Here is a 23,348-nt window from a genome sequence, read left to right on the forward strand (position 1 = left end):
TTATCAGCTTCTGTTTACAAAAATTATTAATAAATTAATATCCACAACTCAAATTTTTCAACTTTTGTTTACTTATAAGTTATAAGTGTTATAAGTGCTTCTGACGTAAAATGCCCGGAGAAATCCAAATTTGCAAGAACCAGATCGCTACGGCTAACCGTTCGGAAGATATCGTCAAAAATATGGTCTCGTTACAAAAATGTCTCAACTAAACATACGTCATTAACTGTAAATTTTTTGGAATTAGTTTCTTATGATTGAGTGTTTCTAACACAAAATGAGTGGCGAAATCCAAATTTGTAACAATCAGATCGCTACAACTAACCGTCACGAAGATATCGTACAAAATATAGTCTCGTTACGTTACGTTGTTAGTAAATGTTATTGGGCTCTACTAGGAATCTACTGGTTATTTTATACTTCTTTGTTAATTTATTTTCTTTTTGTATTTTCTTTTTTATTCGTTTGATGTATCTTTCTTCTTGTTTGTAAGATTTGAGTGGAAGAGCAGAGAACAGCAGCTGTACTGTTCACTGAACACCACCTGTTTATTTGTAGATACAACTTAAGTGTTATTACCTATAATTATCATTATATGACACAATTCTTATTACTGGCATATACACGCGACTAAAAAAACAATCTTGACAAAAAACTAATTTAGTTTTCATAATTCAAAATAATAATTCTGGGTATTTTTGAATAAACAAAGTTGATTTATTTGTAAAAAATTACATACAGATAAACGCATTTTTAACATTTTCTTTAAGTATGCACACGATTACCGTTGTTATAAATACGCTGCTTAATTGCCCAACTTCCGCAATCATGAACAAAGACCTGTCCGTTTGTATTCTACTGTTCTGTGCTGTTCTGCAAGCACACACAGACAACCAAACCGTACAGTATTACGTTGATTTAATTTCAGAAGCTTATGAAAATGGTCTAACGTACGTATTCCCCACTAGCGCTTATGAATATTACTCTGATACGATCCCCAAAAGTAAGCCATCAATAACTGCCAACATTTGAAAATACAATTCTTTTCAAGAATATGGCACTTTTGACTTTGTGGTGATTGGCTCAGGGGCCGCTGGTTCAGTCGCCGCCAGTCGCTTAAGCGAAATAAACAAATGGAGCGTTTTAGTCCTCGAAGCAGGAACATTTTGGAACAATTTCTCCGACATTCCAAACATGTACGAACCGATCGCATTCACCCATTTCAACTGGGAATTCAACAGCACCCCTCAAACCACCGCCTGCTTGGGTTAATCAAAACCAAAGTACAATGTGTTTTTAAATGATTCTCATCTAGTCATCTGTGAATTTCCCATGTAAAATAAGAAATGCCGCTTTACTGAAATAATGACAGGCATTTAGACACCGAATATAACCATCCTCAATTTATTCGACACTAAAAGTGTTTTCATTTCATTTCATTTTAACAATTTTTTTAATTAATTAATTGACAGTTTTAACAGTCTTGACATTTATTGACAGAGAATCCAACTGAGCAGAGCGGCACACTTTTTTTACATTTCAATTTCAAAGTTAACTAGATAAGAATAATTTAAAAACACACTGCAGTTTTTCCAATAAATTAACACTTCCCTTCAGGACTTGTGAACCAAATTTGCAATTATCCTCGCGGCAAAGGCGTCGGGGGCTCAACCCTAATCAACGGCTTGGTGTACGCCCGAGGCCACAAAAGCGACTTCGACAAGTGGGGCAAAGTGGCCGGAAACAGGCGCTGGTCGTACGAAACCGTTTTAAAGTACTTCAAAAAGTCGGAAAATTTCGTATATCGGGACGCTGACGCGCCCTACGAGCCCCCATATCACGGGGAAGGGGGCGATTTGCAGGTGGAGTACCACCTGCCAAGGAGTCCACAGCTGAATGCGTGGCTTGAGGCTAATAGAGAACTGGGGTACGAAATTGTTGATTACAATGCCAATCGACTGGGGGCTTCCCCTTCACAGTTGAATACAAGGAATGGGCGGAGGGATGACGATGGACAGGCGTTTTTACGACACGCTAGGAAACGACGCAATTTGAAGATTTTGACCGGGAGTTACGTTACGAAGATTCAAATAGAGAAAGAAAGTGCAAATGGGGTCGAGTTCACACACAAGGGGAAGAATTATTACGTGGAGGTGCGAAAGGAAGTGATTCTTTCAGCTGGGGTGTTCGGGACGCCCCAAATTTTGATGTTGTCGGGCGTTGGGCCTAGAAAACACCTTGAAGAAAAAGGAATTGAAGTAATCAAGGATTTAGAAGTTGGAAGTACGCTACGTGATAATCCAACTTTTTACGGTCTAAACTACGGAACGAATTACACTGAACCGATTCGGCCTTTGGCTGATTACGTTAAGGAGTATTTGAACGGTGTTGGCCCTTTGGCAATCCCGGGAAGTACCCAAGGAGTGGGTTTTTACGAATCAAGTTACTCCAAAGGTACGGGAATCCCCGACATTGAATTAATGATCGCAGTGGCCAATGCAACAGACCAGCTAACACAAAGGTACTTTAGTCTCACTGATCAAACGTATGAAGACGTTTGGAAGTACAATAACATCCCCCAAACTTTCATCTTCCACGTTGTTAATTTACACGCGCAATCGTCGGGGAGTGTCAGACTTAAAAGTAAAAACCCCTTTGAATACCCCGTGATCAATTCGAATTTTTTATCAGATCCTGAAAGTCGGGACATTAACACTTTGTACGAAGGCATACAAATTTGTCTGAAAATGGGCGAAACTAAAGCAATGAAGGCCATCAATGCAACGTTGCAAGGAGGGCCCTTAAGGGCGTGCAAAAGATATCAATATTTGTCCAAGGACTATTGGTATTGTGTTCTGAGACAGATTACTGTGAACCTTTACCACCCTTTGGGGAGTTGTCCGATGGGGAAGGATCCGAAAAAAGGGGCAGTTGTGGATTCGGAATTGAGGGTTTTTGGGATAAAGAAGTTAAGGGTTGCGGATGCAAGTGTTTTTCCGTTTGCGTTAGCGGGGCATCCGAATGCGCCGACTGTTATGGTGGGAGAGCAGTTGGGGGATTTGGTCAAAAGGGCCCATGGGGTCGATGGTAATTTGATTGCTTGATTTTGAATAAAAACCAAACCTCAAACAATCATCCATTTTATACGAATACTCTGAAAAAACTCGTAGTGTGTCTTTGATTACACTTTCAATTTTTTACAATGGTGGATGCGCCGGGTCAACCTATGAAATTGACACCAATCAGTGCAAAAAATAAGAATAAAAGAAAAAATCTGTAATTTTTGATTTTTTAAAAGTTTTAAATCAAACTTTTTTTGTGGTGCTTTGGGATTTGTTATTGACGTAATTAATAAATTGTTAAATATTGAATTTGCTCTAAAACATCATCAGGTAAATGCAAATTAAGCCCAAACAAGTTTTTCTATGTTTGTGTTTAAATTATCCTAACAAAACCAGGGAAGCTTAACTGATGAACATGGTGAAAGTTTTCATCAAGATTTAAAGTATAATGAAGAAAGTTATTAAGATTTTTGGAATAAAAATATGTTATTAGTTTACTACTAGTGTACAATAAGATAAACTGACCCTAATAGTACGAAAGAAGAAGCAGTCTAAAACATTTTTTGCAAAAATTGACACTTTGTAATGAATGCTTAAAAAACTTGACCTTCTAATTTTTTTTCGACTTCAGTATCAGACTTATACTTAACTATTCCATTGATACACAGTGATTTCATTTATTGGTACAAAACGTAAATTTTCCAAAAATTAACATTTTTTTAATATAAATAATAATTACATCTTAAATACCAGTTTTATTTTTTTATCCAATTTAAATAAGATTTTCGTAGCAAGCGAAAATCATTTAGCCTAAAGTAAAACTAAGATTTTGAAAAATACCAGTGCAAAATTCATTTCTCTTCGATCAGCAAAATGATCAACACAATTGGTGGATGCGCCGGGTCAACTTCCAGAAATAAAATAAGCTTTAAAGATCAGCACTTTTTATTAGAAAATAAGTAATAATTACATCCTAAATACCAGTTTTATTTTTCACCCAATTTAAATAGGATGCTGTTCTTGTATACCCCGCTGGATAGTTTTTTTCGCATCCATGTTCTCCCAAAAAACTAAAAATACCAACATGCTGTGGGTCAGTGCCTGCATTTATAATCAAAGGAGCTCCACCGTCGTTAAGACACGGCCCTTTTACAAGATCGGAATTGTGCGTACAAAGCACATTCGAAGTGACAACGTCAGAACCATAAAATTTTGCACATTCTGAATTTTTAATAGTAGGAACAGTTGCGTATTGTAAAATCGTAGTAAGGTTATCTTGATCTAGAATTTTTTATTGACTATTACGTAATTTTTTTTCCGAGTTATACCATCGTTAGAGTGTCCCCAACCACTTATTGTTACGTTAACTGCGTCCCCTATAACGTCTTCACTCAAAGTTATAACTTGAATGGTTTCTAGAATAATTCATAGTTATTACTTCGAGTTTAGTTCTAATCTCACCATCAAAGACTAAAGACGACTCAAGTTTCACCAATCCGATGTCATTTTCGAGCGTCTTGTTGTTATAATCCTCATGAACTATGACCGTTTTAGCATCTATCATGGGTCCTGATATATCATTTAAATCAATAATTCCAGGAAATACAGTCACAGAATCCATTCTACAAGTAAAAAAATATTTTCAGTCGTTTCTAATCGACATTACCAACTCATAAACACAATAAGCAGAAGTGAGAATCCAGTCATGGCTGATAATGGCACCACTACAGACCACATCATTATTGTCCGGCGTTGAAGAGGCTACTAATACCTGCCACGGAAATTGTCCTTTTTGGGCATCATTGCCATTGATAACTTCAAGCCCTAAGAAATTAGTTTTGAAAAACTTTCTTAAGATCTGTTTGCAAATTTTACCGTTAGCTTCAGAGAAGGAAATTAGGCACACGATCAAGATACAAAACCACATTTTGTTCAATTTTGCTCATCACCTTTTTAATCGACAAGTAACAAGAATGACTTATTGTTTTTTCGTTTATTGTAGTTTCCTGTTATAATCTTATCTCAAGTTGTGACACTCGAACCACTTCGTCAGTTAATGAGGTGTACAATGACGAGATTATTTCTTAATTGATTTTTTAGCTCAGTCCTTGCGGTCTCAAGAAAAAAATACAGCAAAGCAAAGCAGATTTTATGTATCTAAATATCTTAATTAATAAAAAAGTGCTAGAACTGTTCGTAAATACTAAAATAATGACTTGTAAAATACTGAAATACACCATGACATTTTTATTTTTTATGATATGTTATGTAGTACTCGTTTCCTGCCACATTGTATTTAAATAAGTTGCAATAAGTACGTTTTACTTGCTTTGATGACTATGATAGCACTTCTGAGAACGCTACTACTTAGGTACATTATAATTTCCAGAATTTGTAAATTAACCTAGATAAGGAATAAAAAAAAACAAAAAACACTGAAAAAGTCATTAACAAAATGTTATGTCCCAAGAGAAAGTGTTTTTGTTCTCAGAAAATAAACTGGTCAAAAGTCTAAAAAAAAATCCAAAACTATCTGGTTTCTAGTCAGTTAATGAGATGTACAATGACGAGATTATTTCTTAATTGATTTTTTAGCTCAGTCCTTGCGGTCTCAAGACAAAAATACAGTAATGCAAAGCAGATTTTATTTATCTAAAAATCTTAATTAATAAATAAGTGCTAGAACTGTTCGTGAATACTAAAATAATGACTTGTAAAATACTAAAATACACCATGATATTTTTATTTTTTATGATATGTTATGTAGTACTCGTTTCCTGCTACATTAATATTTTAGAAAAAGCTATATCATTGAGTAGCGATGTAGTCGGAGACGGAGTTAACGTTACAATGAGTGGTTGGGGACACTCTAACAAAGGTAACCCTTTAATACAACAATTATACAGGGTGTTACGTCTAAAATCCACATTAGAAGTATTGGTAGTTCTAATAATGATAGTCATCTGATAATTTGTAAACGTTAAAGAGTATTTGAACGGAGTTAGCCCTTTGGCAATCCCGGGAAGTACCCAAGGAGTGGGTTTTTACGAATCAAGTTACTCCAAAGGTACGGGAATCCCCGACATTGAATTAATGATCGCAGTGGCCAATGCAACAGACCAGCTAACACAAAGGTACTTTAGTCTCACTGATCAAACGTATGAAGACGTTTGGAAGTACAATAACATCCCCCAAACTTTCATCTTCCACGTTGTTAATTTACACGCGCAGTCGTCAGGGAGTGTCAGACTTAAAAGTAAAAACCCTTTTGAATACCCCGTGATCAATTCGAATTTTTTATCGGATCCCGAAAATCGGGACATTAACACTTTGTACAAAGGCATACAAATTTGTCTGAAAATGGGCGAAACTAAAGCAATGGAGGCCATCAATGCAACTTTGCAAGGGGGGCCCTTGAGGGCGTGCAAAAGGTATCAATATTTGTCCAAAGACTATTGGTATTGTGCTCTGAGACAAATTACTGTGAACCTTTACCAACCTTTGGGGAGTTGTCCGATGGGCAAGGACCCTAAAAAAGGAGCTGTTGTGGTTTCGGAGTTGAGGGTTTTTGGTGAGAGAGCAGTTGGGGGATTTGGTCAAAAGGGCCCATGGGGTCGATGGTAATTTGATTGCTTGATTTTGAATAAAAACCAAACCTCAAACAATCATCCATTTTAAACGAAAACTCTGAAAAAACTCGTTGATCGTTTTTAAATTTTTACAAATGGTGGATGCGCCGGGTCAATTTAGTAAAATAACACAAGATTTCAAAAAATTCTTTTTTTATTAAAAGATAATTTATAATGATATTGTTTTCTGTTTACTCACTGATAAATAAAATACATGTCACATTCGTCTATCACGTCTAGTTTTTTAAATAAAACGTGTCTCACCTAAGATTTTCGAGCTTAATAACTCAATTGTTTGTCAACGGATTGTTATGCAATTTAGAGTGCACGTATTTTAGAAGGCGGTCTTTCAATTAGGAGCAAAGAAATAACCTAAAGTTAAATAATGTAATTTTAAAACGCGTTTCTTTTATATAAAATTAAACCAAATTACCACTGGATCATTAAAACCGGAAAAATAGAGGGCCACACAAAAAATTAACCAAATCGCTCGGCTGATCCAAAAAAAAATAGATTTTGTTGTTAAAAATTTGATCCAAATTTTGAAAGAATTTGAGCAGTCACCTTTTAAAACAATTGATGAAGCATTACTAAGCAGCATTTTGTGCATCACTAAAAAATTGTCAAAAGTGTGCCCTCTGGTGGAAAAGTAAAATTGTATTAATTTGGTTAAATTACTTTAAAAACAAACAACAGTGGCAGAAATTTCTGTGTTGTTGAAAAAAAAACCACAATGTTCGTCTAGAAAAAGTGACAATATTTTAAATTAAAATTAACATATTAAAAATTTCATAAAAAAGGTGCTTACGTTAAAAACTTATTTAATTACCACGGGATATGTAATTATATATCTGATAAGCATTGATTTATGTAGTATATACTTATACATATATTAGAATGTGATAATTAGCTTTATATTTATTTTTTATATAATTTATAAAAGTTATATATAATTAATAATCTTATACAAATATATAACGTATTTAATGAATTTAATATTCCTATATATCTATGTATAACTATCCTAAGAATAACCATCGCTTGCTAAGTGAAAGGAAAATTCGATTATTGTTGAATATGATTAGTATTAGTATTAATAAGTTCCTTTTATTTATTAATTAAAAAGTATTTACATATAATAGCGTTTAATAATAATAAATATATTTAATAATAATATATGAACAATAAAATATTCCTATATTATTGTAAAAGATTTGTAGAATTGAAGAATTTAGTTAAATTTTAACTTCATTACATGAATATTACCATTAAATTTTCGAATTTAAGTAAATAATAATTTATTGGGTTAAGAATTTTTTTTTAAATTTTAATCAAAAGAAAGAATTGAAGCCAAATTAATATAAATGAAATCAGTAGGAAAGTTTAAATTTTAAATAAGTATTTGATTAAGTAAGATTATATAAGTCTGTAATATTTTAGATCTCAATTAATTGTAAATTGGGAAATTTAATAATGAACTTTTGATATGTTGGTACAAAATTATCTTAATAAAACCTGGGAAACTTAAGGTATCAAATAGTAAATGTTTTCACCAGTAAAATCTTATGAAAAAACAAGGTTTTTGGGATACAAATTTGTTAGCCAATTACTGCTGGTTCCAATAAAAGAAACTGACACCAATCAATACAAAAGAAATAAGAATAAATGAAAAAATATGTCATTTTTAATTTTTCAAAAGTTTTGAATCAAACTTTTTTCTGATGCCTTGGGATTGACGTGATTAACAAATTGTTAAATATTCAATTTGCTTTGAAACATCATCAGGTAAATGTAAATGTAAATTAATCCCAAACAAGTTTAAATGTTTAAATTATCCTAACAAAACCTGGGAAGCTTAAGTCACTAGCATGGTGAATGTTTTCATCAAGATTTAAAGTATTATGAAGAGATTTTTTAAGTTTTTTGGAATAAAAATATGTTATTCGTTTATTACTAGTCTACATTAAGATAAATAGACCCTGATGGTACGAAAGCAGAAGCAGTCTATAACATTTTTGATGTTGCAAAAATTATCAAATATGTTACTTTATAATAAATGTTTAAAAAACTTGACCTCCTAATTTTTTTTCGACTTTAGTATTAGATATAGGATGCATCTATTGGTAAAAAAAGTTGTCAATTTTTCAAAAGTCAATAATTTTTTTTATATATAAATAATAATTACGTCTTAAATACCAGTTTTATTTTTTTATCTAATTAAAATAAGATTTTCGTGGCAAGCGAAAATCATTTAGCCTAAAGTAAAACTAAAATTTTAAAAAACACCAGTGCAAAATTCGTTTCTCTTCGATCAGCAAAATGATCAACACAATTGGTGGATGCGCCGGCTCAACTTCCAGAAATAAAATAGAAATAAAAAATAAAATTAAAGGTCAGCACTTTTTATTTGAAAATAAGTAATAATTACATCCTAAATACCAGTTTTATTCTTCACCCAATTTAAATAGGATGCTGTTCTTGTATACCCCGCTGGATAGTTTTTTTCGCATCCATGTTCTCCCAAAAAACTAAAAATACCAACATGCTGTGGGTCAGTGCCTGCATTTATAATCAAAGGAGCTCCACCGTCGTTAAAACACGGCCCTTTTACAAGATCGGAATTGTGCGTACAAAGCACATTCAAAGTGACAACGTCAGAACCATAAAATTTTGCACATTCTGAATTTTTAATAGTAGGAACAGTTGCGTATTGTAAAATCGTAGTAAGGTTATCTTGATCTACAATTTTTTATTAACTATTACGTAATTTTTTTCCGAGTTATACCATTGTTAGAATGTCCCCAACCACTTATTGTTACGTTAACTGCGTCCCCTATAACGTCTTCACTCAAAGTTATAGCTTGAATGGTTTCTAGAACAATTCATAGTTATTACCTCGAGTTTAGTTCTAATCTCACCATCAAAGACTAAAGACGACTCAAGTTTCACCAATCCGATGTCATTTTTGAGCGTCTTGTTGTTATAATCCTCATGAACTATGACAGTTTTAGCAACTATCATGTGTCCTGGTATATCTCTTAAATCAAAAATTCCAGGAAATACACCCACAGAATCCATTCTACAAGTAAAAAAATATTTTCAGTCGTTTCTAATCGACATTACCAACTCATAAACACAATAAGCAGAAGTGAGAATCCAGTCATGGCTGATAATGGCACCACTACAGACCACATCATCATTGTCCGGCGTTGAAGAGGCTACTAACACCTGCCACGGAAATTGTCCTTTTTGGGCATCATTGCCATTGATAACTTCAAGCCCTAAGAAATTAGTTTTGAAAAACTTTCTTAAGATCTGTTTCAAATTTTACCGTTACCTTCAGAGAATGAAATTAGGCACACGATCAAGATACAAAACCACATTTTGTTCAATGTTGCTCATCACCTTTTTCATCGACAAGTAACAAGAATGACTTATTGTTTTTTCTTTTATTGTAGTTTCCTGTTATAATCTTATCTCAATTTGTGACATCGAACCACTTCGTCAGTTAATGAGGTGTACAATGACGAGATTATTTCTTAATTGATTTTTTAGCTCAGTCCTTGCGGTCTCAAGAAAAAAATACAGCAAAGCAAAGCAGATTTTATGTATCTAAATATCTTAATTAATAAAAAAGTGCTAGAACTGTTCGTAAATACTAAAATAATGACTTGTAAAATACTGAAATACACCATGACATTTTTATTTTTTATGATATGTTATGTAGTACTCTTTTCCTGCCACATTGTATTTAAATAAGTTGCAATAAGTACGTTTTACTTGCTTTGATGACTATGATAGCACTTCTGAGAACGCTACTACTTAGGTACATTACAATTTCCAGAATTTCTAAATTAATCTAGATAAGAAATAAAAAAAACAAAAAACACTGAAAAAGTCATTAACAAAATGTTATTTCCCAAGAGAAAGTGTTTTTGTTCTCAGAAAATAAACTGGTCAAAAGTCTAAAAAAAATCCAAAACAATCTGGTTTTTAAGCCCCAATTTTAACACTGTTGATAGCACTTGAAGATAAAAACTCAACTTAAAGTAAGATCGATAAGCAAAAGTGTTAGTGCAAAATGTGGTTTAGTGGAGCATTGATTGCCTACTTGATATCCTTCTCTGAAGGCGCAATTCGATTTAATGATGGTAAAACTTTAAATGAGCCCAAAGTTATCAATGGAAATGATGCCCAAAAAGGGCAATTTCCATGGCAAGTGGAAATCATGTCATTAAAAACGAATAATCGCTACATTTACTGTGGCGGTGCTATTATCAGCCATGACTGGGTCCTCACTTCTGCTGTTTGTCTTGATCAGTTAGTGGTTGGTATTTGTATGAAATAACCAATTTTTTTTTTGTAGGGTTAAAAGCGTGACTGTATTTTCCGGAATTAATGATTTGAATGATATATCAGGTACAACAACAGACTCTAAAAGTTACATAGTTCATGAGGAATTCGATAGTAAAACGCTCCAAAATAATGTAGGGTTGGTTAAACTTAAGACATCTTTAATTTTTGATGGTGAGATTACAATTAAATTTGAAAACTTGACAATGAATTAATTATTATTTTAGAAAATACTAAAGCTATATCATTGAGTAGCGATGTGGTCGGAGACGGAGTTAACGTTACAATTAGTGGTTGGGGACACTCTAACAAAGGTAACACTTTAATACAACAATTATACAGGGTGTTCCGTCTAAACCCTACATTAGAAGTAATGGTAGTTCTAATTATGATAGTCACCTGAAAATTTATATACAACAATATCTCTTACGTCCTGCTCAATAAAAATATTTTCACGATGGTGGCACTTCCGGTTATAACGAAAGTCGTTATCAATTCCTTATTTTAAATGGAAAGCTATAATTTTTAATTCATTTTTAAATTACTAGAGTTATTTTAAGGTAGTTTACATAAATATTCCCTATAGCTAAATTTAGCCGTTTACGAAATATTTATAGTTTTTAATTTTTTTTTTGGATTCGCACCTTTCAGTTCAAAAATTGGTAACTCTGCAATTTTTAAAAATTTGGAAATATTTTTAGCTCATTTGTTTAATGTTTTCAAATTTCTAATAAAAAATAACCAACCCCAAATGTTTAAAGTTAAGTTTTCAGAGCTATAAGCACCCATAATTCAATTTTTTCAAATGAAATGCTACAAGTTTTATTTAATTAAATCGTAAAGAATTTAATTTTGCATCGATCTTTATTAACATTTCCAACTTTTTATTGTGGTTGAAAAATTCATTAGCCAAAGGCCTTTTCTCATAGGTTGCCACAGAAACAAGAGAAAAAATGTGAGAAATTAAAAGTTTTTTAAATGAATTTCTTTTGTTTTCACAGCACGAACAACACCATTTTAAACAGAGTTTGTTGTTTATTTATTCAGAAATTTTTTGTGTAAAAACAGCTGTGGTTAGTAAAAAAATTTCTACAATGGCAAAGAAACCAAAATAACTTGAAAATTATCACAGATAGGTATAGGGAATACTAATACAGATTGATGTAAAACAAAAATCTCTTCCATCTAGTAAAATAAAAATTCGGACATCCCATTCAAAAAAATTAAGTTATGGATACTTGAAGTTGTTCAAACTTAACCTTAAAATTTTTGGGTTTATTAACTTCTTTTCCAATTTTGAGCACACTAGAGAACAGATATAGGCTTTCTCTTTTAATTCTCCAAATATGATTTCGAAATTTCTACAACTAAGAGAGTTACCGATTTTTTAAGTGACAGCTGCTAATCCAAAAATTTTCAAAAAATCTTAAATATATCGAAAGCGGTTAAACTTAGGTATAGGGAAAGTTGATAAAAACGACCTTAAAATAACTCAGCTAATCCAAAAACGCAGTGAAACACATAGCTTTTCATTTAAAATAAGAAAGTTGATAGCGACTTCCGGTATAACCAAAAGTGCCGCCATCTTGAAAATATTTTCATTGCGTAGAACTCAACATGGCTGAGTACCAAATTTCAAGTAAATATCTTTATTAAAACTTTCAATACTTCTAATGTGGGGTTTACACGGAACAGGCTGTATTATAATCGTTTAAAAATTGTAGATTATAGTAGCAACATCACCGCTATTTTGCAATACACAAGTGTTTCAACGATCAAAAATTCAGAATGTGCAAAATTTTATGGTTCTGACATTGTTACTACAAATGTGCTTTGTACGTACAACCCTGATCTTGTAAAAAGTCCTTGTGTAAACGATGGTGGAGCTCCTTTAATTACCAATCCTGACACTGATCCACAACATGTTGGTATCTTCAGTTTTATAGAAGACAATGGATGTGAACAAAATTATCCTGCAGTATACACAAGAACAGCACAGTTCCTAAATTGGATAAAAAATAAAACTGGTGTATAAGATATTACCAATGGTTTGTAAATAAAACTGAAGCCAAAAATTCAACAAAAAATCCAAAATCACCTGTATTGATTAATGACTTAAATAAATATTTATTTTAAAGTTACATATCTTTATTTAATTGATTATGCAATTGAGATTATAACATGAGAACCTTAAAGTCAACATAAAAAGTAAGTCAAGGACACATTTATATAGCAGGTTCCCTTTAAAGCAGCGAAAGACCAAAAATAATTTCGAAAAATTTTATTCTCCAAAATGACGTTTTTATAGGACTTGGTTACCATTTAATTTCGAAAGTAAATAGTTTACGAAAAAAATAAAATAAAGTTTTTTGTTTTGGAACAGACTGTATATAACAAAGCAAACACACAAAGTATACGTGTACTCGTATTTTTAAAACTTTTTCTTTGTCGGGTCACATTGAAGAAACCTTTTTTTCAATAATTCGTAATTCTGTCATATTTTTCTTTATCGCTGAATGTGTGAATGAGACATCATGGAAAATCTCGACCCGTAAACAAGGAGGACCTGCAGAGGTGCCAGGAGTTGGTAATCGACGCCCAACAAGTTTAGTCATCGGTGCACTTCTCGAACTACAACGCAAAACTTTAACGCATTTAAAAATAAGTGCTTTGGTGACTGTTTAACACACAAAAATGTGGTCGTCTTTCACCGGTAAGTTTTAATTTTAATAAATACACATTTGAAGGTAAAACGTAACGCGAGACATTTATTAATTATCGATTGCGGGCAAAATTGCGTCGCTGTTTGTTGACCAAGGTTTACCTCATTACAATGAAAATCAACAGACCGCGGAAAATCCTATTGTAGTTTTTGAGCGAAATTTTCTATTTCAAAATGCGGAATTGTTGGCGAAAAACGCAATTTTGCGTGGGAGCCGCAAAGTCTGCGTAGTTTCGATTCATTACAATAAATAAATAGAAATTTTATTTTTATCAACTGTGGTAAACCGCAGCTTAATCAAAGTTTTAATTAACACAACTGGGCAAGTTACCAATTGTTCGCCATCAAATATTTAATTGTTGCATAATTAACAGTCGTTCGTCAACCTTTATCTCAAATTAGGTTGCTATAAATAAACCAATAAATTTACTCCGTGATCACAAAGGTCACTCAAATGAACAAAATCTTCAATTTTCTGAGCGGTATGAATGACATCATCGATGGGTCATGTTCTCAAGGAACTTTCACACTAAAAATAACGTTTTGCACAACCTTGGAATAATAATACACTTCGAAAAATTAATTAGATGTGACATAAGCTTACAAATATGTCGGTAATAGACTGGAGTACTTTTTCGGTAAAACAATAATACCAAAAACTGTAGTAAAATAAAGTGAATTGTGTCATCGGTCATCACGTAAAGATCAAATCGGTATAACCGTGACACATATAGTGTTGTTGTCATTATTGGATTTTAATAATCATAATTTAAAGCAATTACCTCAGCTTCAAACGGAAATTCAAATAAATTTCGATGAAACTGTAATAATAGCTGTGATTTTTTCAACACCAAAAACAATACTCATTTGGTTTTATTTATTATTGTTTTTATTAAATTATTCGACAAACAAGTTTAACAAATGTTTATAAATAAAAATGACCCATTGTTATCCACAGACATGATTTTGTATGTTAATCATAATTAATTAAGTAGGTATAACAAGTGCATTTTTTGTATTTTATAACTGTATACAGAGTGGCCGTTTTTTGAGCTCCACAGGGGGGGGGGGGACAAGGTCGGTTAAATTAGGGCAAAGTTGGGCAATTTGCAATTTTCGTTTTTATTTTTTCAAGCGAAAACCAAAAGAACTAAACATTTTTCATTAAGACGTTCTTCAAGCAATTTTTTACAAGCAATCGAAATCTGTCATCGTATTTTCTAAGGTGTTCTTGAAGTCATAGTTACAACACTCAACTTTGGTTTTGCTTATGGACGCCATGTTCGATTTTTGTATTTTTTATTTCTGATTACAACGATGTATCACATGATATGATCGAGTCTTACATAAAAAAGCACTTTTGCGAAGAGTGCTTTGGAAAAAACGGCAACAATTGTTTGTTTTTAAACAAACTAGATTTTGGAAGTTTAATTGAATTTTGATCTGGAAGGTTCACATCTCCGCCAAGCTTACTTATTTAAAAACAAAACGTCATCGTAAGCTAGAAGTTCATTTTTCGCAAAACAAAAACAGACAAAGTTATAAAAATTCTGCTCGCATATTTAATAGAACTGTGAAAACTGACAAAATTTTTGGCGTTTTTTCCAAAGCACTCTTTGCAAAAATGCTTTTTTCTTAATTTTAATCATCATGTAAGATTCAATCATAACATGTGATTCAACGTTGTAATCAGGAACAAAAAGACTTTTCAAAAATGCAAGTATCAAATATGGCGTCCATAAGAAAAACTAAAGTTGAGTGTTGTAACTATGACATTAAAAACGCCTTGGAAAAGGCGATGGCAGGCTTAGATTTCTCGTAAAAAAGTGCCTGAAAGATGTCTCACTTAAAAATGTCTAGTTCTCTTAGTTTTCGCTTAAAAAAATAAAAACGAAAATTACAATTAATTCAATAATTCAAAAACTAAAAATGACACATCAAATTTTCTTTTAGTTTTGTTCAGCATAAAAATGCGCAACTTTGTCCTAATTTAATTGACATCGTAACTCTTATAATAACTGAGATCCCCCTGTATTTTGTTTGACCTTTGTATTTTGTTTGCGGATTTTATGCTCCTTATCATAATTAATATGTAATTTATTTTTATTACACCAAACATTTTTGGTCCAATACGTCGTGTGATAGTTTTTATCAACTTCAAAATTATTAATCCTCTTAGAATGATCCGGAAACGAAGAAATTTCACATTCACTTTGAAAAACTCTTTAGAGATATTATCTCTACGCTTAGTTTCATTATTTTTTTGCATTGTTGCAGCATCACTCCGAAAACTCTTCGGACGTAGTAAGAGAGAAGAAATAACGCAAGATGCTGAAGACACAGCTAACAAAGTCGAAGATTTAGCTCACGACTCCACTGTCAAAACCGGAGAGTTGTATAAACAAACTGAGGAAAATATCAAAGATGCTGGTAAGTTTGACCAAATTTTGGTTTTCCATTTTGCAATAATAATCCCTTGAAGCACACAAAACTGAGCAAGATTTTAAGAAAATTGGTCAAGATGTCGACACTAAAAAAGCACAGTTTGGGGAAGCTCTCCAAGACACCAAAAACGCCGCCGAAGCTAAAGCTAGAGACTTTGAACGTGGCGTTGAAGACACACTCACTGAAGCTGGAAACAGAGTGAAAGAAACCCAAGAAGCAATCGATAAAAAAGCGCAAGAAATGCGTGAAGCAGCCGAAGCTAAAGCACGCGAGGCGAGAGAAGCAGCTGCAGCTAGGGCGAAAGAAGCAAGGGAAGCGGCCGAAGCCACAGCTAGAGAAGTGAGAGAAGCGGCCGAAGCCAAAGCTCGAGAAGCGAGAGAAGCGGCGGAAGCCAAAGCTAAAGAATTGAGAGAAAGCGCCGAAGCTAAGAAAAAAGAAGTGAGGGACGCCCTTGACGAAAAGAAACAGAAATTTAACGAAAGTGTGCAAAGTGCGGAAGAAACGATCGAAAACAAGTTTAAAGAAACGAGGGAAAGTATCGACACTACGGTTAAAAACACGAGCGAAGCGGCCGAAGCCAAGCGCAAGCAGGTCATCGAAGGGGCGCAAAGTGTGGAGAAAGCGCTCAGTGATAAGTGGCAAGAAACGACAGAAGCTGCCGAAGCAAAGAAGAAGGAGTTTGGGGAAAGTGTTGAAAATGCGCAAAAATCTCTCAATGAAGCGCTTGATCGGAAAGTTCACGATGTGAGCAACTATACTACTGAGAAGAAGCAACAGTTTGAGGAAGGAATGCACAATGTTGGGGACGCTCTGGCGAATAAATCGAAAGAAGCAGCCGATTATGCTAACGCTACAAAGGAACAATTTGCGACTAGTTTTCAAAACTTTGAAAACACCTTAGATTTGAAGCTGAGGGAAGCTGGGTCCGCGATTGATAACAAGTTTCACGAATTTGGAAATTATTTGGATAACACTAAGGAGAGTTTGAAGGAAGATGCGGATGAGACGAATCAACGGAAAAGTCATTCTTAATTAAGTAAAATGCTTGCGTTATTGTTAGAGTAAACTCGTGAAATAAATGAAATGCCAAATTGGTGTTAACCAAATGTTATTATGTGGTGAAAAACCTAAATAAAGTATGGCTTGAAGGCAAATTTGTAAAAACAAAATTTAATCATCAGATTCGTTGTTTTCACGAGAGAATATTTAATTTTTTCTGTCTACTTAAATACTCAAGTGTGCCTTTTTTATTAAGCAAACTGTTGCACTGTTTATATTTTTGTAAATTTTTGCATTTGATATTTGTATAAATGTAAAACTACAAATGTTTATGTATTTGCTTGTAAATAAATTTTATTTCAAATTAATTATTACATCCAGAATAACTTAGTAATATGAGTTTCTATCGTTGACTCGTGTCCCTTGGTCTGTACACAATGCCTCTGCTTTTCATTTCTCTTATAATGCCTGCTGGTAATCGGCCAGATACCGAAATGGCATACACACCCTTACAAAATCGATCTAAAACACCAATATTAACAAAAACTCTGGTTTTAATACAAAAATTTACTTATTCTTTGCCATTTACAAACCCAGCTATCATCTGGACTCATTGCTGCGATCATCCTGGAAGACATGGGTTACAGCTACGGAGGACTATAACTTAGGAGACGAAACGAGATACAAAAAATAGTTTAATTTAAATTGAACCAATTCACTAATTATTTGGAAAAAATGAAGAAATGTCTACAACTTTCTGCCTAACAAATTTCCTGCATCTGTAACCGTATTCGCAGCGTTTTGAAAAATATGGGGCAGAGTAAAAATTTAAATATATTTTATGATAAAATTTTTACATTATGAGAATTTAATCTGCCTGTACTTTTTTTGTTTGCTCAGTGTTAACCGTTACACAAATACAACTATTGCTCTGAAAACTTAAACAGTAATGGAAAACTGCGCTCTCTGGCGACATAAACAGAACTAGAGAGAACGGGAACGTTTTATTTGTACGTCGTTTCGTATCCTAATCTTTAGTTATCCGTAGTTACAACTTACTACTATACAAAAAAATTAGTAACAAGTTTTCTATTTACCCGTCGAAATTAGAACTTGTACAGTCGTACACATTGTCTCGATTGCCTTTCATTCGAAGGAAATCGCAATTATCACACCCATCGTATTCGAACTGGTCAAAGGACTACAAATTGAGGTCATAACACGTATCAACATTATAAACACTTACTTTTATTAGCGAGCAAACTAAGCAAGCCCGTAAACCGCGTAAGTCTTTTGGGATTGTCTCTAAAGTCATTGTTCGAACTTAGGACCCACAAAAATGCAAACAGCTCTAAGCTCTAACCTCCAAAAGCTTTATTGCGTCACTTGGCGTCCTAGGCAACTGTCACAATTAAATACCGAAAGCAACTCACACCGAAAACGTTTTTAATTTTTTTAACAATTAATTATAATTAAGTAAATTAAAACAAGTCAATTTAGAAGAGAAGGATCATTTAGGAAACGTATTACTAAGCTCAAAATAAAATTAATTTGAAATTACGGTCTATGCTGTAGTCGGTGACATTCGCATTCCGTATGCTTTTGTCAACCACGTTGTTTACATCGGGAGGTTAGGTGAAAATGGAATCCGCCCCCGAGCCCCAAATAAAAATTGAAGACATAAAACAAGAAGAGAATGCTCCTGTTGAGGGTCCAATTGAGGAAAATGCGCCCCCTGAAAACGACCCGTACGCTTACTTGGACCGATCTGACTTCTCATCGGAAAAATTCAAGATTGAAATCAAAAACCTTCCGAAAATTTACGGAATAAGCGTGAGAAAACTCCTCGTGGTTTTACAGTTTTTAACTAACTTAATCTTCAGGAATTCCGTAAATTACTAAATAACAAGCTTAAGTTGAATTCTACCAAAATTAAGGCTCCGAAAAGGAATAGTCCGTACGCATTTGTGTGTTTTCGCAGTGATGAGGATAGAAATAAGGCTATAGAGACGTTGAGTGGGTTTAAATGGAAAGGGAAGCCTCTTCAAGCAATAGTGAGTGGGATTTTTGTGGGTTTTTTAAATAAGTTTTTTGTTAGAGGGCGAAACCATCACCTGATCCTTTGGTTAAGAAAAGGAAAGAAGATTCGGAAGAAGGGCCAAATAAAAAAATTAAAATTGATAATCGCAGTCAAGAAGAGAAGCTTAAATCGTCCACAATACCGTTGTGGGACGTGCCATATGAGGAACAAGTAATTTTTATTTTAGTTTAATTGATTAATCGAATTAAAATTGTAGTTGAAAACTAAACAAGAAGAGGCAAGGAACATTTTAAAACGATTGGGTAATGAACTAGCACGTCAAAATCCCGATTTAAGGGAGTGGTTAAATAAACAGAAAGAAAAATTCGATGGGCTTCCATGTGAATTACTTAATATTCGATATGCTGATGAATGTGACGGGTACTTAATTGTTAATCACCACAAAAATTTTAACTAGGTTTTGTCAACTTGCAGCTACCGAAATAAATGTTCCTTCACCGTCGGAATTGATGAAGAAACAAAACTACCAACTGTTGGATTCAGAATTGGGAGTTACGTTAATGGAATTACGGGTGTTGGTAGCATTGAATCTTTAAAACACATTCCCGAATCAATGAAACTGGCTGTAAAACTGTTTCAAGATTACGTAAGAGCCTCAGATTTGCAAGTCTTTAATTTTGAAGTACACACTGGACACTTCCGACAATTGACAATCAGAACAGCCCAAGATCAAATCATGTTAGTTGTGGGAATACACCCTCAGGACTTATCAGAGGAGAAGCTAAAAGTTTTCAAAAATTCGCTCATCCATTATTTTACAGAGGGCGCCGGAAAAGAGGCGAAAATCACATCTCTGTACTACCAGAAAATTGTCAAAAAGTAACGAATCATAGCTACAATCACAGCCTCCTTGATTTATTAAGAAAGTTTTCCTCCTCTCAGCTGGCTATGACTTTGTTACTACGGTAACGAAAGAAATGGCGCTACGAAGGGTGGAGATAAACTTTTTTTCATTAATCACGGAAGTTGAGCTTACAATGAAATATTTTTTTTAATTGTAGAATTGCGGGGGAGGATTCCGACGGGTCTGAGCATTTATGGGGCGATACTCACATTTGTGAGACTTTACTCGGCCTAAAATTCAAAATATCCCCAGAGGCGTTTTTCCAAATTAATACGAAAGGCGCCGAAATTTTATACAAATCAATAATCGAACTAGCGTCACCTACTGAAGATTCGACAGTTCTTGATGTTTGTTGTGGCACTGGCACCATAGGATTGTGTTTTGCTAAGGTTGGTAGATCTGATTTTTATTGTTTTCCCAATAGTTTGGTTTGCAGAACTGTAAGAAAGTCCTGGGAATTGAAATAGTCCCCCAGGCTATAATAGACGCCAAAGCCAACGCGAAATTGAACGAAATCGAAAATAGCGAATTTTTTGAGGGCAAAGCTGAGGAGATTTTGGGGTCGGTCTGCTACAGGGCTATGGGGGACGTTGTGGCGGTGGTGGATCCACCTCGTGCTGGTTTACGTAAGTTTAAGTTGGTATAGTATTTCCAGCCAGAAATGAGTATGTTTGATATTGTCAACATTAACGAATTTAAACTTAATTTAATTTAACAAATAATTTAAATTAATTAGTTAATTTTATTTCATTTAAACAAGATAAAAGACGCCGAAATGTTTCCAGTTTCTAGGGTAATTTAAAAAGTTCAATCTTTGGCTGATTATACTATAAAAATGAATCAATTTTGCCAACCTAATTTCAGTCATAGCCTACTGGATGAAGACAATGATTAGATTATTTTGTTTCAGAACAAAAGGCAGTCGTGCAAATACGCAAAATCAACAAAATTGGACAACTTGTGTACGTTTCTTGTAATCCAGCCGCTGCTTTGAAAAATTTTATTGATATTGGACGTCCGGCCTCTAAAACTTTACACAATGAGCCGTTGGTGCCCGTGAGAGCTGTCGTAGTTGATATGTTTCCGCACACCAGGCACTGCGAGCTAATTATAAGTTTTAAAAGATTTGATAAATTGTTGATTGTAGACAGTGATTCAAAATAAAATATTATTGGACAACCTGAGTTTTATTTTGATTAAGTTGGCGTTGGGTGTTACCACCGTTAACGACGTCTGGTGATAAACGCCAATTAAAAAATTAATTATATCTAACGAATTATTATGGACACTGGGAGATAAATTTGGTTTGATTTGGTTGATTTAAGTGTTTTTCGTGCTTTTGTTTTGTTGGGTTTGAATGTGGCGGTTGTGTGGCTGTGGTTGAAGCGTGTTGGCAGCCTTGTCAGTAGCTTTAAAGACATAGAATAAGAGAGAGGAAGAAGCGAATCTCTCTGTCTACCCCTCGTTTTTTCGCGAAAGCGCCACCTAACCTGGGGAGAACAAACTAATTCGATAATAGCGGGAAATTCAAACAGGACATTTTATTTATTTTCCAAATTTTAAGAATTATAAATGTTAAATGTTTCTGTACTCATGCACTGTTACGAGACATTTTAATAAAAAAGCATCTGTAACAGTTGCAATAGCACAAAAACATTTAACATCGCTTAATAAAATGAAACAAAGTCTTTCCAATAAAAATTTATTAAAAAAATAATAACGTGCTGGAATGTATAGGCAAAATTAATTTAACTCGAATTGTTGTTCATAAACATACTCAGATGTAATAATATATGTAAATACATTGTCTAAATATACACAATGATCCAGAGAAACTGAGTATGTTGGCATCAGATTAAATTATTGAATTGCTACCTGAAAGTGTACACTATTGGTATCCTTTAAAATTTAAATTCAGATTGCTAACAGTACACAGTATTTCGGGATCAGTCTGTATAAATACATCAGTTTTGTTGGTTTGATTACTTGTCTACAGACTGTTCAGAAAAGCAAAAAAATATCAAAATTTTGCTTGTAACCTTTGACAATAGTCCAATTTTTAAGTCCCTTAAGGCTAAATTTAAACAACTATTTTTCGAAATTTATTCGCGGTTATAAGGTTTACGGACGTTTGTAAAAGCGGCCCTAACACGTACTTTAACAGTTTGATGTCAAAGTTCTTGATAAGTTTTGAAATTTTTTAAAAGTAATCTCGATTGCATCGTAGTTATTAGTAAATTACTCAAACACAAGAGAATTACAAGTGTGCTAAAATTATTTTAAATAAAAACCCACATATCTGATATACATAACTATCACTGGAAGTTAACTGATTAAAACTACCATGTAATCATTTAAATTTATAATAATAGTAGGCTTTAATATTGATTAACTTGTATGATACTTGTAGAATACGTTTTTTCGCTTAGTTTCTAAATTAAGCAATCACAAAAAGGACAAACCTTGTTTTTTTAACAGGCATAGGCGTTATAACATTGTGTAAAACAACATAAAAGATTAAGACATAGAGGGACATGGCGAATTTGAAAACCTTGAACCATAGCAAGTCCTAAACTCCCTGCTTTCACAAAATACTAGCTTCGCAACTACAATAAATTTATTTATTATTATGATATACCTATTAATTACTGCACATTATATTTAACTCGTCTTCATGGGATTTTCAATTACATCCCAAGAACCGTTATCATCTCCAAGGACGGTCTTCATCTCCTAAGTTTGTGTGATCCTTCTTGGTGTAATATGATTATATTAATATCTAGAAATCGCAATTAATTGTTGTATAGACACCTTTCAATAACGTTTACCTTAATTTGCCTTAAGTTGATTCATCCTTCATTAAAACACTGTCATTCACACTATACACTAGATTCAAATAAAAGATCCATATAAAAGTAGAGATGTTTGATCACAAAAACATCCAAAAAATCACGTTAAATCGTTTTCTGAAGTCTTTAAAACACATTAAAACAAAATGTCGCCAAAAACCACAACGACAGCAAAATAATCGGCTGTTGATAAATCAAAGAATTAAAGAGAGAAGTGTGCGCACGTCGATTATTTTTAAGTGAACCTTCTTTACTTTTAGCAAAATGTGTGACAGATTCCTTTAAATTTACAGATTTCTTTGCAACTGACGCGACCTCTAAGCTGGAGCACACGAACTATTTTA

At 33.5% G+C, this 23,348-nt stretch overlaps 6 protein-coding genes and 1 long non-coding RNA gene across 10 annotated transcripts; 3 read left to right on the top strand and 4 right to left on the bottom strand.

Moving 5' to 3' along the window:
* The first annotated feature begins 813 nt into the window (after nt 1-813).
* Nucleotides 814-3,371, top strand: LOC662132 (glucose dehydrogenase [FAD, quinone]). The gene is made up of 3 exons (XM_008198358.3): nt 814-1,003; nt 1,052-1,267; nt 1,618-3,371. The coding sequence occupies exons 1-3, from the start codon at nt 829-831 to the stop codon at nt 3,102-3,104; spliced, it is 1,878 nt and encodes a 625-aa protein (XP_008196580.2). The 5' UTR covers nt 814-828; the 3' UTR covers nt 3,105-3,371.
* A 618-nt stretch (nt 3,372-3,989) lies between these two features.
* LOC103313880 (collagenase) lies at nt 3,990-5,079 on the bottom strand. Of its 2 annotated transcripts, none has more exons than XM_008198313.3 (5): nt 4,938-5,079; nt 4,733-4,886; nt 4,524-4,684; nt 4,391-4,477; nt 3,990-4,343 (listed from the first exon to the last, which is right to left on the bottom strand). In XM_008198313.3, the coding sequence occupies exons 1-5, from the start codon at nt 4,987-4,989 to the stop codon at nt 4,036-4,038; spliced, it is 762 nt and encodes a 253-aa protein (XP_008196535.1). In that variant the 5' UTR covers nt 4,990-5,079; the 3' UTR covers nt 3,990-4,035. The 2 variants fall into 2 exon arrangements, with proteins under 2 accessions (XP_008196535.1, XP_064213569.1); XM_064357499.1 differs by having other exon boundaries at nt 4,944-5,058.
* Nucleotides 5,080-9,077: 3,998 nt separating this feature from the next.
* LOC100141563 (collagenase) lies at nt 9,078-10,162 on the bottom strand. Of its 2 annotated transcripts, none has more exons than XM_001812788.4 (5): nt 10,029-10,162; nt 9,819-9,972; nt 9,610-9,770; nt 9,477-9,563; nt 9,078-9,430 (listed from the first exon to the last, which is right to left on the bottom strand). In XM_001812788.4, the coding sequence occupies exons 1-5, from the start codon at nt 10,072-10,074 to the stop codon at nt 9,123-9,125; spliced, it is 756 nt and encodes a 251-aa protein (XP_001812840.2). In that variant the 5' UTR covers nt 10,075-10,162; the 3' UTR covers nt 9,078-9,122. The 2 variants fall into 2 exon arrangements, with proteins under 2 accessions (XP_001812840.2, XP_015837919.1); XM_015982433.2 differs by having other exon boundaries at nt 10,023-10,156.
* A 3,432-nt stretch (nt 10,163-13,594) lies between these two features.
* On the top strand, nt 13,595-17,578 carry LOC662095 (uncharacterized). Its single transcript, XM_971318.5, has 3 exons — nt 13,595-13,757; nt 16,044-16,196; nt 16,249-17,578. The coding sequence occupies exons 1-3, from the start codon at nt 13,739-13,741 to the stop codon at nt 17,241-17,243; spliced, it is 1,167 nt and encodes a 388-aa protein (XP_976411.2). The 5' UTR covers nt 13,595-13,738; the 3' UTR covers nt 17,244-17,578.
* On the bottom strand, nt 17,539-18,622 carry spt4. The gene is made up of 4 exons (XM_968182.5): nt 18,457-18,622; nt 18,308-18,411; nt 17,782-17,837; nt 17,539-17,732 (listed from the first exon to the last, which is right to left on the bottom strand). Exons 1-4 carry the CDS (start codon nt 18,523-18,525, stop codon nt 17,614-17,616), a joined length of 348 nt encoding a protein of 115 aa, XP_973275.1. The 5' UTR covers nt 18,526-18,622; the 3' UTR covers nt 17,539-17,613.
* Nucleotides 18,623-18,764: 142 nt separating this feature from the next.
* LOC662023 (uncharacterized protein) lies at nt 18,765-21,339 on the top strand. 2 transcript variants are annotated; one of them, XM_015982431.2, is made up of 8 exons: nt 18,765-19,043; nt 19,094-19,264; nt 19,309-19,461; nt 19,508-19,671; nt 19,726-19,989; nt 20,313-20,544; nt 20,592-20,781; nt 21,066-21,339. In XM_015982431.2, exons 1-8 carry the CDS (start codon nt 18,852-18,854, stop codon nt 21,317-21,319), a joined length of 1,620 nt encoding a protein of 539 aa, XP_015837917.1. In that variant the 5' UTR covers nt 18,765-18,851; the 3' UTR covers nt 21,320-21,339. The 2 variants fall into 2 exon arrangements, with proteins under 2 accessions (XP_015837917.1, XP_015837916.1); XM_015982430.2 differs by having other exon boundaries at nt 18,768-19,043; nt 19,726-20,130.
* A 504-nt stretch (nt 21,340-21,843) lies between these two features.
* On the bottom strand, nt 21,844-23,254 carry LOC103313879 (uncharacterized). Its single transcript, XR_511584.3, has 2 exons — nt 22,984-23,254; nt 21,844-22,934 (listed from the first exon to the last, which is right to left on the bottom strand). It is a non-coding gene; the product is annotated as an uncharacterized LOC103313879 (long non-coding RNA).
* Nucleotides 23,255-23,348: the final 94 nt, after the last annotated feature.

This window comes from Tribolium castaneum, chromosome 6 (assembly GCF_031307605.1).
Source record: "Tribolium castaneum strain GA2 chromosome 6, icTriCast1.1, whole genome shotgun sequence".
NCBI lineage: Eukaryota > Metazoa > Arthropoda > Insecta > Coleoptera > Tenebrionidae > Tribolium > Tribolium castaneum.